Source organism: Hyla sarda, chromosome 4, assembly GCF_029499605.1.
Source record: "Hyla sarda isolate aHylSar1 chromosome 4, aHylSar1.hap1, whole genome shotgun sequence".
Lineage (NCBI taxonomy): Eukaryota > Metazoa > Chordata > Amphibia > Anura > Hylidae > Hyla > Hyla sarda.
Genome location: NC_079192.1, coordinates 37,021,110 through 37,040,536, shown reverse-complemented (window position 1 = coordinate 37,040,536; position 19,427 = coordinate 37,021,110). Strand labels below are relative to the sequence as shown.

The window sequence follows — 19,427 nt, the reverse complement described above, 5'->3', positions numbered from 1 at the left end:
ATGGAGAATCTCCGTGCGGACATTCCACAAACTGCGGACCCCGGCATAAACATGCTGGTGCTAGGACCGCACAGAAATGCATCGGCTCATAGACGGCTATGCATTCCGTGTGGTGTCTGCAGAAAAAAATGAACACGTTCATTCTTTCTGCGTACACAAAAAACGGAATCTCCGTGCCTGAATCATCTGGCGCAGAAATTCCGAGGTGTGCACAGCGTAGCAGAATCCCCTCCGTGACGAATTCCAATGCGGAATCTGGCACAGAACTTCTGACGTGTGAACGTGGCCTCTCGTTAGATGCTGAATTTTAGCAGCCTAGTTAAATGACCAGGTGCAGTGATCAAACTCCACCCCCTCAGCCAGAGGATTCATGGGGAAAAAGTTTGATAGCAGGAGAAAAAAGCATTTTTATCTGATAACATATATTAATTTTTATTTATATATATATTCGCTTGTACTATTGATCTATGCAAAGTTTGTTCAAATGACATATTGCCTATTTACCGCAGCTCCGAAGGTTGTATTCACCAAGTCTTTGGATACATATACTCAACAACTTATGTTCATTTTTTTTTTTCTTTATTTTTTCTTTCTTCAGAGCTATACAATGCTGTTAATGCTGTTTGAATTTAATACATTATTAATTTATACATTTTCAATATACACGTATATACAAATGTACATATTTTTACCCCATCAATCCCATTGTGGGATCTGTAATGGATTGAAATTATGTAGATACGTAATATAACCACTGTCCAGTCAAGTTCATAAGATGTTTGCATGCATGAACCTACCTGCAGACTATGACGCATTTTAGAAGACTTTTGCATTGACTATGTAAAGACTGTAACATGAGACCAATGATTTCTATCGGAAATGCACCATCTCATAGACGGCAGTGCATTGCCGTGGAAATTCCATAGTGTGAACAGTGCTGAATCCCATTGAAATCAATGCAGCAAAATGGCCGTGTGGAGAATTCCACGTGGACATTCTGCCATGTGAACATACCCTTATATGGACAGTTGCAGGAAAATGATGTTAAAATAATAAAAAAAAAAAAACTAATGAGAAAACAGATTTAACAGAGCACTCACCCAATGAATAGCAAAATCCAGACCCACGTGATTGTCCACTGCGGACCGGAGCGGGGGGGCAGCAGTTGGAACCGGGGGAGTTCAGACGCTGGCGCTGCCAGCGTCTGAACTCCCCCGGTTCCAACTGCTGCCTCCCCGCTCCGGTCCGAAGTGGACAATCGTGTGGGTCTGGATTTTCCTATTCATCGGATGAGTGTTCCGTTACATCTGTTTTCCAACTGCCGCCTCCCCGCTCCGGTCCGAAGTTTACGGTCTCGTGCCTCTGGATTTTCCTAGTCATCGGGTGAGTGCTCCGTTACATCTGTTTTCTCGTTATATTCATGGACTGTATATTCTTTCGTGAGTACCACATGTTATATCGAGAGTCCTAGCGACACCTCCTATACAGCCTCGGTGCGTCAGATCCACACGTTGCATGCATATTTACAGTGCCGGTTTCTTTCCTTTTTCTTGGTTATCGTTGATAATTTAAAAAACAGTTTGTATCCTATACATGGCTTCAAATTAGGAACATTTATGGAAATGTATATGCCTGCTACATTTAACAACTGAAAACAATCTGCCATTTAACTTTTTTGTTCCTGGAAACATTCCAATACAATTAATAATTTTCAATCCAGTCAGATAACATTTAGGGGGCTTCGATAATTCCCTTTTAGAGATACAAAAGTATTTTGATGGTTCTTGGCTTGGCTCAGTACTTCTTGGTCACAAGAGACTTGACAGGCGTGGGAGTCCCATTTCCTGAAGACACGGTAGTCTCCAAACCCTCTTGCTTGTGTGATGACTTTTCGGATTTGCTTGTGCTTCGTTCAATGACGGGAAAGAATCCAAATCTCCCTCTGGTCTCTCCGTCCTCATTGACAAAGCAAAAGAAGCAGACCAGCTTCAGAATGGCTCTTCTAATGTCTCTGCTGGTCAAGGTGTAGATGATGGGGTTTAAAAGAGAATTGATCATGGCCAAACCAAGAAAATAATCAGCTCTTAGTAGGACGGGGCATGCATTGACCTCACATGACACATCGAAGAGGAGAAGGACAAAAAGAGGAAGCCAACAGCCAATGAAGGTTCCTACCACTATGGTTACAGTTTTTAACAAGGCCATGTATTTTTGGGACTTTCTCAGTGCTCCCTTCCGTAGAGTTCCCAGCCTTTGACTGTTCAGCTTGACAATCCTATAGATGCGTAGATAGAGGACAACAATGGAGATGAGAATGGCCAGAAAGATGGTGATGCAGAACAATATGTAATCCTTTGAATATAGGGGTAGGATTGTAGAACAAGAAGGAAGCATTGTGATACAGTTCCATCCCAGTATTGGAAGGACCCCCAACAAGATAGAGACAAGCCAACTTGCGCCTACAAGCAACGCCATCCGTCCCTTTTTGTCTCCACTGTAGAGCTTCATACGAACCATGGTGATGTGACGTTCTATGGCAATTGCAAGCAGGCTGAAGATCGAAGCAGTGAGTGTAACAAAAACACCCCCTTCCCTGACAAACCACATGACTGGGGTCAATCGGAGTGTGTTTGCCCCCGACAACACAATATTAACCATGTATGCCACTCCAGCCAGGAGATCAGACAAAGTCAAGTTGCCTAAGAGGTAGAACATAGGCGAATGAAACTTCTTGTTGCGCCATAGAGCCAAGAGTACAATGAGGTTCTCCAGAACGATGAGGACGCATACCACCAAAAAAACCACAGCCTCAGCTTTGAGTCCCCCCTTGTATCTGCTGGTGCTCAGCTTGCCTGTGTAGTTGTAATGAAGAGCAATAACGCTATTGTTTTGGTACTCCCTATACAACCGGCTCAGGTGATATTGGTGTGTTACACCATCCATGGTTCACAGCTGGTCTTCTCAAAGCTTAGAACCTTGACTGGACCTCAACAACCATATCCAAGCGGCAAAAGGCGTATGGTCAGCAGCATCCAGGAGCATATAATCCTAGCACAGATTGTTGGTTTCCCATGTATTTTGACTTTTCATCCAAAACCTACACGTTTTATGTTGCTGCATTTCTGTAAGGTCTCCACATAGTGTCAGTGTTTCTTCATCTATAGGGCGTTCCGCATACACATGTCGATCTGACCTAGATGAAGAAATAAAAAAGATGTTAAGTAAAATCCATATAACATTTCCAGAAAACAACATATGCACGTAGACCATGCACATGGTCTAAAATAACTACTGCACGACTCTCTCTCCAAAAGGCTCCTAAGGTTGTAAATTTGAATATAGATGTATATACACAACCAGTTATTGAGAAAGTACAGTGTGCACTACAATATTGGAACCTAGTGCTTAAACTATACAGTGATCCTTCAACTTTCAAATTTTCAACATACAATGGTCTTTTCTGGCTCATTGTAGCTTAAAACCAGACTCAACATACAATGTACAGACAGTCCAGATACGCAAAACATTTCAATGGCTGGAAGAACTGACCAATCAGAATGGGCATTCACTGGTAAAACCCCTGTATTACTGAAGCGTATGCACTGACTGGCTGTCTGGTAGCGCCCCCTACAGTAGAGGAAGGTATTACATGTTCTGTATTACTCTTTACTTGTGCCAGGGATAGCTGCTCAAGGTGAGGGTAGCAAAATTTAACTTTTTTAGGACATTGCGTGTACTGTACAGGACCCTGAAGAAGCTCCTGTCCTCTACATAGACAGTGATTACAGCTCCCAGCAGATCTTTCTTACTTTTATATGTAAGGATTTGCTTTATCTGTATTAGTTATCTACTTATTTTTCTTTAATCCTCACTTTTTCCTATTTTTGGATGACATTTTGGGGGCTGCAGAACCAATTACCAGGTTTCCATAGAGTTATGGTCTCAACATACAATGGTTTCAACATACAATGGTCGTCCTGGAACCGATTAATATTGCAACTTGAGGGACCACTGTAATACACAGTGATCATTGCCAGAATATAAGAACTTGGAGCCGACAAGGAAAATGAAATACAAGATGGGATGAATTATCATTCTAAATCACTAGACTAATGCCAGAAGCTGAGAATTCTGATCTGCAGAGCTTACACTCTAATATAAAAAAAAATATATATACATAGAATAATAGGAGAAGGGAGAAACTGTGACCTGACCTGTTAGATGTGATCTTCTGGCTCCTTTACATTAAATGTGCTCAGCTATGCTTTGTGTCAACTTCTAGACTTCCTACTTTTTCAGATTCACGAGGCTCGGCTCTTTGTTTTAACAGGCTCCTTTCTGACACTGATTCATCTTTTGCAGGAAAAGTGCCAGATATTTAGGCTACGCAGGCAACAATCAGATGACGGAGCACTTTTACATGTGTTCGGCATGGTAGCTTGCTGCACCTTCATGCAACACATTGTTGGGGGTTATCTAGGTAACATCACAACTCATAGATCATTGGCCTCCAAACTGTGGCCCTCTGGATGTTGCAAAACTACAACTCCCAGTATGCTGGGAGTTGTAGTTTGGCAACAACTGGAGGCACCCTGGTTTTCAAACCCAGCACTTGATGACTGTTGAATGGAGCCAATCATTTTGGCAGGATCGTCTGACTATCTAATGCAGTGTCCACCGACCTGTTGTATTATATTGCAAAAGTTACTTCCTAGCACTACTGACACTATAGAACTCATATCTGGGTAAATAGTCGGGCCCAGGTAAGGTGGAACTATATTTTTGGCAATTTATAAAGGTCATATTTTTTATTGACCATAATTAAAAATTCATTACTAATAAATGAGTTATGGTGTTATTATCCTTTTAACATAATGGAGGCCCCAGCGAGATAATGTTTCCTACATAATTTTGCCCCAGTGTCGAAAATATTTCCCAACACTGAGACTCTCCGGTTGTTGCAAAAAAATACAATTTTCATCATGCCATGACAGTCTTCGGCTGATGGGAGTTGTTTTGCAACAGATGGAGAGCTATAGGTTTAGGAACACTCATGTAACGTGTATGGTGGGTGTATCAACTCTCCCTGGTGGCCAGGGTCTGAGGAGAGAAGGGTCAAGATTGTGACATGCATGCTAGAAATGTGGTCTCCAAACTGTGGACCTCTAGATGTTGCAAAATGACAACTCCCGGCATTTTTCAATAGCTGGAGGTCTACAGTTTAGAGACCTAAGCCATAGATTATTTTTAGGTTGAAAGTGCAAAATTAAAAAAGCCTGGAATCTCACGAGAAGATTAAAAATTCCTTAGGTTCTGTTAATGTTGGATTTAAATACTTTTTACCGTAGTTCCTGTTCTGTTTGTACAACTCAAGATGGGATCCACGTGTCTCTGCCATAAAGCTGGCATAACAAGGGGATTATGGTCGAATGTTATTTCAACCTGTGCCTGCTTATAACCATTCCTTCACTCTACAGATCAGAAGCCTCCATACAAATCCCACAAAGAACAGGGGGAGGTCAAAAATTCAGTCTTCCTTGTTTGAGTCAAAGCTATTTTGCTCCCCACAGCTGAAGCTGCTTCCATCTATCAGTCCCTATGTTTACATTGGCTAAGTATGGTGGAGACGAACAGCTGCCTCCCACTCATAGATAGTAAAGAGTTTGTCCACCATTCTCTTTCCAGAATGTAGAACAGTTACAAAAAGAACATATTTTGCACTGGAGGACCCACCCTGTCCTGAATTACACAGACAACCCAATGATTTGATTGGTGTCATGTAGGGCAGGGAATAGTGCGGCCCTGAGCTCACCCAAAACCCCTTCTCCTACCTACTTGTGTATCCCCTGTAAATAGTGGATCCTCAACTGGTCGATCCTCCCTGCGTTGAAAATAAGTGCAGGGGTGTTACAGGTCAAAATAATAAACAGAACTGTACAAGGGTCAGGGAAACTAGGTTGGGAAACAAAGGGTTATCAAACAAAAGACAGACAGGGAATTCACAAACGTAAAATCAGAGTCAACAAAGAGCAAGTGAGCAACGCTGTACCCATATGGAAGACAAGAGAATGGTCAGGAGACAAGGAGCAATGCTGATAGAGACAAATATAGACAAGCAATGAATTGCAGGCTGGCTGGAAAATATCTATACTGGGGAGGGTGTGGACACAGGGAGCAGATGTGATAGGCTCTAAGTCCAAGCCTCCTGATAGGACCAGGCATTGCCACACAACAGAAAATGTAACCCTTTGGGCTGTACCAGGTCTTACTCATTTCATCTAGATGCTGTGTAATGCTTTATCTGATGGTGCTGTAGGGAAATTATACCCTTACTGCCTGATTTTCCTACAGATGACCGATGATCGCTGATAGTTCCAGCAAAGGGGAATATCGTGTATTTTCCAATACAGCAAAGGGGAATATCGTGTATTTTTTTAACTAGTAGGAATTTTCCAAAAGTTGAGAACTTTTTAACAGATCCGGACAAAATTCTCAGTTTTCGCCTAAAACTATTTGATGTCTATGGACATGTTAAATGAAAGAGAAATGATAGCAAGGAATGAGAGGTGCTGGTATGTTTTTTCTTCCCTTGGGAGCGGTAGAATCTGACATTGTGGCTTAACAGGCCAGAAAAAGTTATGCTCCGGTCTAGAGGATACCAATCTGTTCTGAACACCAGTGTGAACATCGTGTAGACAAAAAATGCCTACATGATGTCTTCCTCCGGGCTGCTAACACTAGTTTTCGAGTATGAGCATCTGTCGAAAAAAGTGCAAGTATTTTACTACAGTTTTGTGATGTGAAGAAAAGCGCCATTATGGGTCAGCTTTAGCCTTCAAAAATTTAAAGAGCTAAAATGAGTACTCCGCTGCCTCAGCTTTCGGAACATTTTGTTCTGAATGCTTGGAGCAGGAGGCGGGGGTTGTGACTTCACGGCCACACACCCTTGTGACATCACACCCTGCCCCCTCAATACAAGTCTATGGGAGGGGGCGTGGCAGTTGCCACACCCACTCCCGTAGACTTGCATTGAGGGGGTTTGGTGTGACGTCACATGGGACGTGGCTGTGACATCACGACCCCCATTGCCCGCACCCAGTGTTCTAAATGAACGATGGGTGCGGCACAGAGATATTGTCATCATACAGTAAACCAGTGATCTATATAGATTGCTGGTTTACTCTAACCGTTTGCTAGGCTGAACTGTACGCGCTAGTTAAAGGGGTACTCTGGTGCTCCAGCGTTCTGAACATTTTGTTCAGAACGCTCGGAGTTGGAGACCGTGATCGTGATGTCGGCCAGGTGCTTCAGGAGATCATGGGGAGCCCCAGCAATGGACACCAGACGGACAACAGACATCTTATCCCCTATCCTTTGGGAGATGCAAAAACATTACAAGCTGACTAAGCCACACTAGGTGTTTGGACAAGTTATGCATCTGGGTACAAAGACCTGCAGCATCATATGTCCTGTGGGAGTAATAACCTGTAGTATTATATGTCCTGTGGGAGTAATAACCTGTAGTATTATATGTCCTGTGGGAGTAATAACCTATAGTATTATATGTCCTGTGGGAGTAATAACCTGTAGTATTATATGTCCTGTGGGAGTAATAACCTGTAGTATATGTCCTGTGGGAGTAATAACCTATAGTATTATATGTCCTGTGGGAGTAATAACCTGTAGTATTATATGTCCTAAGGGCAGAAACACTGGGAGAGTCACTGGTAGAATGTATTCACATGTTCAATATCCTGTGCATATTTGATGTGAAGAATTTGAAGCTGCAGATTTGATTCTGTGTTCAGTCATTAAGTTTACATTGAAATCTGCAGCTCCAAATCCTGCGAATCAAATACACTGCTGAAAAAAAATAAAGGGAACACTTAAACAACACAATGTAACTCCAAGTCAATGACACTTCTGTGAAATCCCACTGTCCACTCAGGAAGCAACACTGATTGACAATCAATTTCACATGCTGTTGTGCAAATGGAACAGACAACAGGTGGAAATTATAGGCAATTAGCAAGACATCCCCCAATAAAGGAGTGGTTCGACAGGTGGTGACCACAGACCACTTCTCAGTTCCTATGCTTCCTGGCTGATGTTTTGGTCACTTTTGAATGCTGGCGGTGCTTTCACTCTAGTGGTAGCATGAGACGGAGTCTAAAACCCACACAAATGGCTCATGTAGTGCAGCTCATCCAGGATGGCACATCAATGCGAGCTGTGGCAAGAAGGTTTGCTGTGTCGGTCAGCGTAGTGTCCAGAGCATGGAGACGCTCCTAGGAGACAGGCAAGTACATCAGGAGACGTGGAAGAGGCTGTAGGAGGGCAACAACCCAGCCGCAGGACCACTACCTCCGCCTTGTGCAAAGAGGAGCACTTCCAGAGCCCTGCAAAATGAACTCCAGCAGGCCACAAATGTGCAGGTGTCCACTCAAACGGTCAGAAACAGACTCCATGAGGGTGGTATGAGGGCCCGACATCCACAGGTGGGGGTGGTGCTTACAGCCCAACACCGTGCAGCACCCTGTGCTCTTCACAGATGAAAGCAGGTTCACACTGTGCAAGTGACAGAGTCTGGAGACACAGCGGAGAATGTTCTGCTGCCTGCAACATCCTCCAGCATGACCGGTTTGGTGGTGGGTCAGTAATGGTGTGGAATGGCATTTCTTTGGGTGGCCGCACAGCCCTCCATATGCTTGCCAGAGGTAGCCTGACTGCCATTAGGTACCGAGATGAGATCCTCAGACCCCTTGTGAGACCATATTCTGGTGCGGTTGGCCCTGGGTTCCTCCTAATGCAAGACAATGCTAGACCTCATGTGGCTGGAGTGTGTCAGCAGTTCCTGCAAGAGGAAGGCATTGATGCTATGGACTGGCCGCCCGTCCCCCAGACCTGAATCCGATTGAACACATCAGGGACATCATGTCTTGCTCCATCCACTAACGCCACATTGCCCCACAGACTGTCCAGGAGTTGGCGGATGCTTTAGTCCAGGTCTGGGAGGACATCCCTCAGGAGACCATCCGCCACCTCATCCGGAGCATGCCCAGGCGTTGTAAGGAGGTCATACGGGCACGTGGAGGCCACACACACACTACTGAGCCTCATTGTGACTTGTTTTAAGGACATTACATAAAGTTGGATCAGCCTGTAGTGCGGTTTTCCACTGTGATTTTGAGTGTGACTCCATATCCAGACCTCCATGGGTTGATAAATTTGATTTCCATTGATAATTTTTGTGTGATTTTGTTGTCGGCGCATTCAACTATGTAAAGAGGAAAGTATTTAATAAGATTAGTTCATTCAGATCTAGGATGTGTTATCTTAGTGTTCTCTATTTTTTTGAGCAGTGTATGTGCAGAATACTGAACATGTGTATAGACCTTTTGGGTGTATTCACACTTACAGGTTCTGCTGCCTATTTTAAGCTTGATGTTCAATCATTTATTTTACATCGAAATCTGCAGCAGATCCTGTAGAAAAATTTCCAATGCAAAGAATGCTGATCGGAATTGTGGATTTAGAATAGACATTGAGAAAACCAGGATGTAAGATATACAATAGGATAAACGATATAATAAAAAGCAGATAAAATCATCACATGGAGAAGGTTCATCAGGCCCGGAAGTACAAGGGAATCAGGGAGTGGAGACTAGAAGACGCACATAGACCTGACAGTAATAATTACCACATATGATAAAAACTGCAACACGTCCTGTCATGTCACCGCAGGGAACTCTCACACAGCAGAAAATAAAGTGCCTGACAAGCAGAAATGTCCAAAACCTAAAATGAATGGTTCTGGTGTTCTGATCAAAAAGAAGCACCAGGACCCACTCATTCACTACAGTGACATTATTAGATTGTATTGTGATGACACATTGGTCATTTTTCCCTTTTGACTGGATATATCCTATGGGGTTCATACATAGGCTCATTGACCTTGCCTAACCTACATCAGAGGTCATCAACCTGTTTTTGGATCTTGTTACCCACATTGTCAAATCGTAGATTTAAAGGAGAAGTGTAGTGCAATATAACTTATCCCCTACCCAAAGGTTATAGATTATAAGTTATAGATGGCGGCGGGTCTGACCACTGGGCCCCCCATGATCTCCTGTATGGGGCCCCGGCAGTCTACAGCATGCGCTGTGTAATTCCCAGCAGAAAGCAGCAGCAGACACGCCCCCTCCATGTATCTCTATGGGATACCTGGAGGGGGCGTGTCAGCCTCAGCGTCATGCGGGGACGGACACGCCCCCTTCCAGCATACTGCCGAGGCCCCATACAGGAATTCGTGGGGGGTCCCAGCAGTCGGATCCCCCGCTTTCTATAACTTATCCCCTATCCTTTGGATAGGGGATAAGTAATATTGCACTACAGTTCTTCTTTAAAGGGGTACTCCGGTGGAAAACATTTTTTTTAATCAACTGGTGCCAGAAAGTTAAACAGATTTGTAAATTACTTCTATTAAAAAATCTTAATCCTTCCAGTACTTATTAGCTGCTGAATACTACAGAGGAAATGGGTTTCTTTTTGGAACACAGAGCTTTCTGCTGACATCATGACCACAGTGCTCTCTGCTGACATCTCTGTCCATTTTAAGAACTGTCCAGAGTAGGAGAAAATCCCCATAGCAAACATATGCTGTTCTTAAAATGGACAGAGATGTCAGCAGAAAGCACTGTGGTCATGTTGTCAGCAGAGAGCTCTGTGTTCCAAAAAGAAAATAATTTCCTCTGTAATATTCAGCAGCTAACAAGTACTGGAAGGATTAAGATTTTTTAATAGAAGTAATTTACAAATCTGTTTAACTTTCTGGCACCAGTTGATTTAAAGAAAAAAAAAAAAAAAAAAAAGGTTTTCCACCGGAGTACCCCTTTAACTCAACTTTGAGTTAAATCAAAAATTTTACATTAATATTACACCATCCAGATTTGCATTTTTTTGATGTTTGGGATATTACTGCAATGACAAAAATTTCCAGTGTGTATGGTCATAACTCTTAAGGTGAGTCCAACAGCTTGGGGTGGTGAACCACATGTGACTGGACCACTGATTGGGGAGAACTGATTTAAATGTAGATTTTTTTCCCTGTAAGTTTTAGGGCACTCGGGATGCATGACTAAAACAGCATAGTCAATTGTTCCACTTGTGGTGACCTGGAGGCCTATGGTTGTGGTGACCTGGAGGCCTATGGTTGTGGTGACCTGGAGGCCTATGGTTGTGGTGACCTGGAGGCCTATGGTTGTGGTGGGCTATGAAAGCACGTATCCCGGCTCTTTCTGGTTGTTTACTCGTGGTCAACAATGGATGAGAGGTGCAGCTATATCTATATACATACCTACCCCATACATATTTAAATAAGCATACATAAAGATTTATCACTAACTAGTACACGGCATTGCCCGGTAAGTGACATCTCTTCTTGTCTTCAATATGGCTGCTTCACCAGACAGATAATCTTTTCAGGAGACTGGGAAAACTGTGAAACCTGCACTGTGTCCTGCCTGCCACCTAGCTTTCCCAGTCTCCTAAAAAGAATATCTGTCTGGGGGTAAAGCAGCCATATTAGAACTCTTCAGGAGACTGAGAAAGCTGGTTGGCAAGCATACTGTGTGCCAGCCAGCTTTCCCAGTGTCATGAAGCCCCAGTAGTGAATGGCTCCTCATCCTCCCTGAACTCTTCACTGCTGCAGCGCTGCCATGCTGCTCCCTGCCCTCGCACTGATGTCTTCTCTATCCCCTCACTCTTCTCTTAGCCTGCAGTAAATCTCTCCATCGCCCCCTGTCCCTTCTCCCTTTGCACTATCTATTCTCTGCACCTGCCTGCTGGACAGTTAAATAATACTTTACCATGACGTTGGTCCAGCAGTGGGATGTTTAAAAATCCTGTTTCTCTGCTGCCCGAAAGTAATGCAGGAAATGTACCGGAATTCCAATCGCCTTACACCTAACTCAGCTGTTTTACTCTCGGGCTACTATATTTTTATTTGACAAATAAGAAAGATGTATATGAAGTTTAGCTGAAATATCTCCAGCCTTTGGAAGTTATGCTGGAACTTACATACATGCATATGTGGTGTCCCGGTACAGGACCTGGTCCTGTCCCTTTGCCGTAAGTCCCCTCAGCCAGAGTCCCTCCATGTCAATAGGGCTCTCCTGTAGGACTAGTCGCCTCATATAAATGGTATTTAATGTATTTATATATATATATATATTTAATATGTTATATAAGAATACCTTTGTATAGGACCTTAGAGGTCACGTGCCTTTAATTAAATTGTGTTATGGTTTAAGGACCTTTGGGTCATGTTATACCCAGAGTTCTCTGGGTCAGGACTGACAGGTTCTGCTGACCAATGAGCTTTGTCCCACCCCCTTAATATATAAGGGGCTGCAGCCACTAAATTCTCTCTTAGTCCTGGACTATCAAGCAGCACTAATCTCCTCATCTCATCAGCATCAATTCAAGCTAGGTCCAAAGCCTAGGAATCCGCAGCCACTAAACGTGAGTTACTCAAAGCTCAAACTACTGAATCCTGTGTGACTACTAGAGACTCCAATCCTCCTAAAAATAGTAGTACAGTGGCTAGCAATAAAAGCTCATTGATCCCGGAGTCCCAGCAAACCTGTACCACAGTTCTCTCTCTCAAAGACTGTTATGTTCCATGCCGTTGCATAAAATATGCAGTAAAGTTACTTCAAGTTTACTTCATAAAATCTGCTGGGGAGATTCCGTTATTTCTCCCTGCCGTTTGTGGAACGGTTGGCGGAAGGACCATTACATTGAGGAAACCTCACCCTGGCGTCACGACATTCAAGGGTTAATACCACCAGACCCTACACCATTTACCACAACACCCAAGACCACCACACATATATACACACATACGTTGAGTTTTATAGATCTAAGACATGTTAGACCAGGTACAGGCAACCTTCGTCACTGCAGATGTTTTGGACTACATGTCCCATGATGCTTTGGAAGCATTTTGGCTGTAAGAGCATCATGGAAGATGTAGTCCACAACATCTGCAGTGCCGAAGGTTGCCTATGCCTGTGTTAGAGTATGAATGTAGGTGGAATTACCCTTAACCATTAATTCTGTATCACTTCTTGCTATAAGCCTTCTGCTGCTGCCAGGAGGGGACTAGCCGTCATCATACGGCCACCCAGGGCATACATCCCTTTACAAGGACGGTACTTGAGGGTCTGAGAGAGTGGTCCCTATTGGACCTTACATCCTATATTCCACACCAACTGGCGGTTTTTGTATCACAGCTGCATATCTTTGTTAAAGGGGTACTCCGGTGAAAAACTTTTTTTTTTTTTAAATCAACTGGTGCCAGAAAGTTAAACAGATTTGAAAATTACTTCTATTAAAAAATCTTAATCCTTCCTGTACTTATTAGCTGCTGAATACTACAGTGGAAATTATTTTCCGTTTGAAACACAGAGCTGTCTGCTGACATCATGACCACAGTGCTCTCTGCTGACATCTCTGTCCATTTTAGGTACTGTCCAGGGTAAAAGGAAATCCCCATAGCAAACATATGCTGTTCTGGACAGTTCATAAAATGGACAGAGATGTCAGCAGAGAGCACTGTGCTCGTGATGTCAGCAAACAGTTCTGTGTTTCAAAAAGAAACTAATTTCCGCTGTAGTATTGTCACGATTCGGCTTACAGGTTGTGGATCCACTGTGTCAGCGAGGGATTGGCGTGGACCGTGCTGGTGGACCGGTTCTAAGAGGCTACTGGTGTTCACCAGAGCCCGCCGCAAAGCGGGATGGTCTTGCTGCGGCAGTAGCAACCAGGTCGTATCCACTAGCAACGGCTCAACCTCGCTGACTGCTGAGAAGGCGTGGGACAGAAGGACTAGGCAGAGGCAAGGTCAGACGTAGCAGAAGGTCGGGGCAGGCGGCAAGGTTCGTAGTCAAGATGGATAGCAAGAGTTCAGGTAACACAGGCTTTGGACAACACTAAACGCTTTCACTGGCACAAGGCAACAAGATCCGGCAAGGGAGTGCAGGGGCAGTGAGCAGATATAGCCAGGGAGCAGGTGGAAGCCAATTAAGCTAATTGGGCCAGGCACCAATCATTGGTGCACTGGCCCTTTAAGTCTCAGAGAGCTGGCGCGCGCGCGCCCTAGAGAGCGGAGCCGCGCGCGCCAGCACATGACAGCAGGGGACCGGGACGGGTAAGTGACTTGGGATGCGATTCGCGAGCGGGCGCGTCCCGCTGTGCGAATCGCATCCCCGACGGCAATGTCAGTGCAGTGCTCCCGGTCAGCGGGACTGACCGGGGAGCTGCAGGGAGAGAGACGCCGTGAGCGCTCCGGGGAGGAGCAGGGACCCGGAGCGCTCGGCGTAACAGTACCCCCCCCCCCCCTTAGGTCTCCCCCTTTTTTTGTCCGACAACTGCTTTACCTGGGACGAGGACACCGGGAGTGAATGGAGGGTTTCCTCAAAGGCGGGCAGTACAGCAGGAGTGGGAATGGGGAGGGAGGGCAGAGGGTGAAGCTTGGCACGGGGCAGGGTGACACAAGGACGGGGGCCATGAGGAGGCACTGAGGCTTGCCTGACGGGACTGGGAGGGGGGGATGTTACGCCGAGCGCTCCGGGTCCCCGCTCCTCCCCGGAGCGCTCGCTACACTCTCCCCGCTGCAGCGCTCCGGTCAGATCCACTGACCCGGGGCGCTGCGATTCCGCTTCCAGCCGGGATGCGATTCGCGATGCGGGTAGCGCCCGCTCGCGATGCGCACCCCGGCTCCCGTACCTGACTCGCTCTCCCTCGGTCCTGTCCCGGCGCGCGCGGCCCCGCTCCCTAGGGCGCGCGCGCGCCGGGTCTTTGCGATTTAAAGGGCCACTGCGCCGCTGATTGGCGCAGTGATTCCAATTAGTGTCTTCACCTGTGCACTTCCCTATATCACCTCACTTCCCCTGCACTTCCTTGCCGGATCTTGTTGCCATCGTGCCAGTGAAAGCGTTCCTTGTGTGTTCCTAGCCTGTGTTCCAGACCTCCTGCCGTTGCCCCTGACTACGATCCTTGCTGCCTGCCCCGACCTACTGCTACGTCCGACCTTGCTTCTGCCTACTCCCTTGTACCGCGCCTATCTTCAGCAGCCAGAGAGGTGAGCCGTTGCTAGTGGATACGACCTGGTCACTACCGCCGCAGCAAGACCATCCCGCTTTGCGGCGGGCTCTGGTGAAAACCAGTAGTGTCTTAGAACCGGTCCACTAGCACGGTCCTCGCCATCCCTCTCTGGCACAGAGGATCCACCTCCTGCCAGCCGGCATCGTGACAGTAGATCCGGCCATGGATCCCGCTGAAGTTCCTCTGCCAGTTGTCGCTGACCTTACCACGGTGGTCGCCCAGCAGTCACAACAGATAGCGCAACAAGGCCAACAGCTGTCTCAACTGACCGTTATGCTACAGCAGTTACTACCACAGCTTCAGCAGTCATCTCCTCCGCCAGCTCCTGCACCTCCTCCGCAGCGAGTGGCCGCTCCTGGTCTACGCCTATCCTTGCCGGATAAATTTCATGGGGACTCTAAGTTTTGCCGTGGCTTTCTTTCCCAATGTTCCCTGCATCTGGAGATGATGTCGGACCTGTTTCCCACTGAAAGGTCTAAGGTGGCTTTCGTGGTCAGCCTTCTGTCTGGAAAAGCCCTGTCATGGGCCACACCGCTCTGGGACCGCAATGACCCCGTCACTGCCTCTGTACACTCCTTCTTCTCGGAAATCCGAAGTGTCTTTGAGGAACCTGCCCGAGCCTCTTCTGCTGAGACTGCCCTGTTGAACCTGGTCCAGGGTAATTCTTCCGTTGGCGAGTATGCCGTACAATTCCGTACTCTTGCTTCAGAATTATCCTGGAATAATAAGGCCCTCTGCGCGACCTTTAAAAAAGGCCTATCCAGCAACATTAAAGATGTTCTGGCCGCACGAGAAATTCCTGCTAATCTACATGAACTTATTCACCTAGCCACTCGCATTGACATGCGTTTTTCCGAAAGGCGTCAGGAGCTCCGCCAAGATATGGACTCTGTTCGCACGAGGCGTTTCTTCTCCTCGGCTCCTCTCTCCTCTGGTCCCCTGCAATCTGTTCCTGTGCCTCCCGCCGTGGAGGCTATGCAGGTCGACCGGTCTCGCCTGACACTTCAAGAGAGGACACGACGCCGCATGGAGAACCTCTGCCTGTACTGTGCTAGTACCGAACACTTCCTGAGGGATTGTCCTATCCGTCCTCCCCGCCTGGAAAGACGTACGCTGACTCCGCACAAGGGTGAGACAGTCCTTGATGTCTACTCTGCTTCTCCACGTCTTACTGTGCCTGTGCGGATGTCTGCCTCTGCCTTCTCCTTCTCTACTGTGGCCTTCTTGGACTCTGGATCTGCAGGAAATTTTATTTTGGCCTCTCTCGTCAACAGGTTCAACATCCCAGTGACCAGTCTCGCCAGACCCCTTTACATCAATTGTGTAAACAATGAAAGATTGGACTGTACCATACGTTTCCGCACGGAGCCCCTTCTTATGAGCATCGGATCTCATCATGAGAGGATTGAACTTTTGGTCCTCCCCAATTGCACCTCGGAAATTCTCCTTGGACTTCCCTGGCTTCAACTTCATTCCCCAACCCTGGATTGGTCCACTGGGGAGATCAAGAGTTGGGGGCCCTCTTGTTCCAAGGACTGTCTAAAACCGGTTCCCAGTAACCCTTGCCGTGACTCTGTGGTTCCTCCAGTAACCGGTCTCCCTAAGGCCTATATGGACTTCGCGGATGTTTTCTGCAAAAAACAAGCTGAGACTCTACCTCCTCACAGGCCTTATGATTGTCCTATCGACCTACTCCCGGGCACTACTCCACCCCGGGGCAGAATTTATCCTCTCTCTGCCCCAGAGACTCTTGCCATGTCTGAATACGTCCAGGAAAATTTAAAAAAGGGCTTTATCCGTAAATCCTCCTCTCCTGCCGGAGCCGGATTTTTCTTTGTGTCCAAAAAAGATGGCTCCCTACGTCCTTGCATTGACTACCGCGGTCTTAATAAAATCACGGTTAAGAACCGCTACCCCCTACCCCTCATCTCTGAACTCTTTGATCGCCTCCAAGGTGCCCACATCTTTACTAAATTGGACTTAAGAGGCGCCTATAACCTCATCCGCATCAGAGAGGGGGATGAGTGGAAAACGGCATTTAATACCAGAGATGGACACTTTGAGTATCTGGTCATGCCCTTTGGCCTGTGCAACGCCCCTGCTGTCTTCCAAGACTTTGTTAATGAAATTTTTCGTGATCTGTTATACTCCTGTGTTGTTGTATATCTGGACGATATCCTAATTTTTTCCGCCAATCTAGAAGAACACCGCCAGCATGTCCGTATGGTTCTTCAGAGACTTCGTGACAATCAACTCTATGCCAAAATTGAGAAATGTCTGTTTGAATGCCAATCTCTTCCTTTTCTAGGATATTTGGTCTCTGGCCAGGGACTACAAATGGATCCAGACAAACTCTCTGCCGTCTTAGATTGGCCACGCCCCTCCGGACTCCGTGCTATCCAACGCTTTTTGGGGTTCGCCAATTATTACAGGCAATTTATTCCACATTTTTCTACCGTTGTGGCTCCTATCGTGGCTTTAACCAAAAAAAATGCCGATCCCAAGTCTTGGCCTCCTCAAGCGGAAGACGCCTTTAAACGACTCAAGTCTGCCTTTTCTTCAGCTCCCGTGCTCTCCAGACCTGACCCTTCCAAACCCTTCCTATTGGAGGTTGATGCCTCCTCAGTGGGAGCTGGAGCTGTTCTTCTACAAAAAAATTCTTCCGGGCATGCTGTCACTTGTGGTTTTTTTTCTAGGACCTTCTCTCCGGCGGAGAGGAACTACTCCATCGGGGATCGAGAGCTTCTAGCCATTAAATTAGCACTTGAGGAATGGAGGCATCTGCTGGAGGGATCAAGATTTCCAGTTATTATTTACACCGACCACAAGAACCTCTCCTACCTCCAGTCTGCCCAACGGCTGAATCCTCGCCAGGCCCGGTGGTCTCTGTTCTTTGCCCGATTTAATTTTGAGATTCACTTTCGTCCTGCCGATAAGAACATTAGGGCCGATGCTCTCTCTCGTTCCTCGGATGCCTCAGAAGTTGAACTTTCTCCGCAACACATCATTCCACCTGACTGCCTGATCTCCACTTCCCCTGCCTCCATCAGGCAAACTCCTCCAGGAAAGACCTTTGTTTCTCCACGCCAACGCCTCGGAATCCTCAAATGGGGTCACTCCTCCCATCTCGCAGGTCATGTGGGCATCAAGAAATCTGTGCAACTCATCTCCCGCTTCTATTGGTGGCTGACTCTGGAGACGGATGTTGTGGACTTTGTGCGAGCCTGCACTATCTGTGCCCGGGATAAGACTCCTCGCCAGAAGCCCGCTGGTTTTCTTCATCCCCTGCCTGTCCCCGAACAGCCTTGGTCTCTGATTGGTATGGATTTTATTACTGATTTACCCCCGTCCCGTGGCAACACTGTTATTTGGGTGGTCGTTGATCGATTCTCCAAAATGGCACATTTCATCCCTCTTCCTGGTCTTCCTTCAGCGCCTCAGTTGGCTAAACAATTTTTTGTACACATTTTTCGTCTTCACGGGTTGCCTACGCAGATCGTCTCGGATAGAGGCGTCCAATTCGTGTCTAAATTCTGGAGGGCTCTCTGTAAACAACTCAAGATTAAATTAAATTTTTCTTCTGCATATCATCCCCAGTCCAATGGACAAGTAGAAAGAATTAACCAGGTCTTGGGTGATTATTTGCGACATTTTGTTTCCTCCCGCCAGGATGACTGGGCAGATCTCCTTCCATGGGCCGAATTCTCGTATAACTTCAGAGTCTCTGAATCTTCCTCCAAATCCCCATTTTTCGTGGTGTACGGCCGTCACCCTCTTCCCCCCCTCCCTACCCCCTTGCCCTCTGGTCTGCCCGCTGTGGATGAAATTTCTCGTGACCTTTCCATCATATGGAGAGAGACCCAAAATTCTCTCTTACAGGCTTCATCACGCATGAAGAAGTTCGCGGATAAGAAAAGAAGAGCTCCTCCCGTTTTTTCCCCTGGAGACAAGGTATGGCTCTCCGCTAAATATGTCCGCTTCCGTGTCCCTAGCTACAAGTTGGGACCACGCTATCTTGGTCCTTTCAAAATTTTGTGTCAAATTAATCCTGTCTCTTACAAACTTCTTCTTCCTCCTTCTCTTCGTATCCCTAATGCCTTTCACGTCTCTCTTCTTAAACCACTCATCCTCAACCGTTTTTCTCCCAAATCTGTTCCTCCCACTCCTGTTTCCGGCTCCTCGGACATCTTCTCTGTCAAAGAAATCTTAGCTTCTAAAAAGGTCAGAGGGAAAACTTTTTTTTTAGTGGACTGGGAAGG

General features: G+C 46.3%; 1 protein-coding gene across 2 annotated transcripts in view; it reads right to left on the bottom strand.

The window, feature by feature from the left end:
• Positions 1–1,276: 1,276 nt before the first annotated feature.
• S1PR5 (sphingosine-1-phosphate receptor 5) overlaps positions 1,277–19,427 on the bottom strand; it is a 31,798-nt gene continuing 13,647 nt past the window's right edge. For both annotated transcript variants that reach the window (XM_056570549.1, XM_056570550.1), the window contains exon 2: positions 1,277–3,193. In XM_056570549.1, coding sequence (XP_056426524.1) covers positions 1,795–2,943 — 1,149 coding nt within the window. In that variant the 5' untranslated portion in view covers positions 2,944–3,193 and the 3' untranslated portion in view covers positions 1,277–1,794. The remainder of the gene's footprint in view (positions 3,194–19,427) is intronic.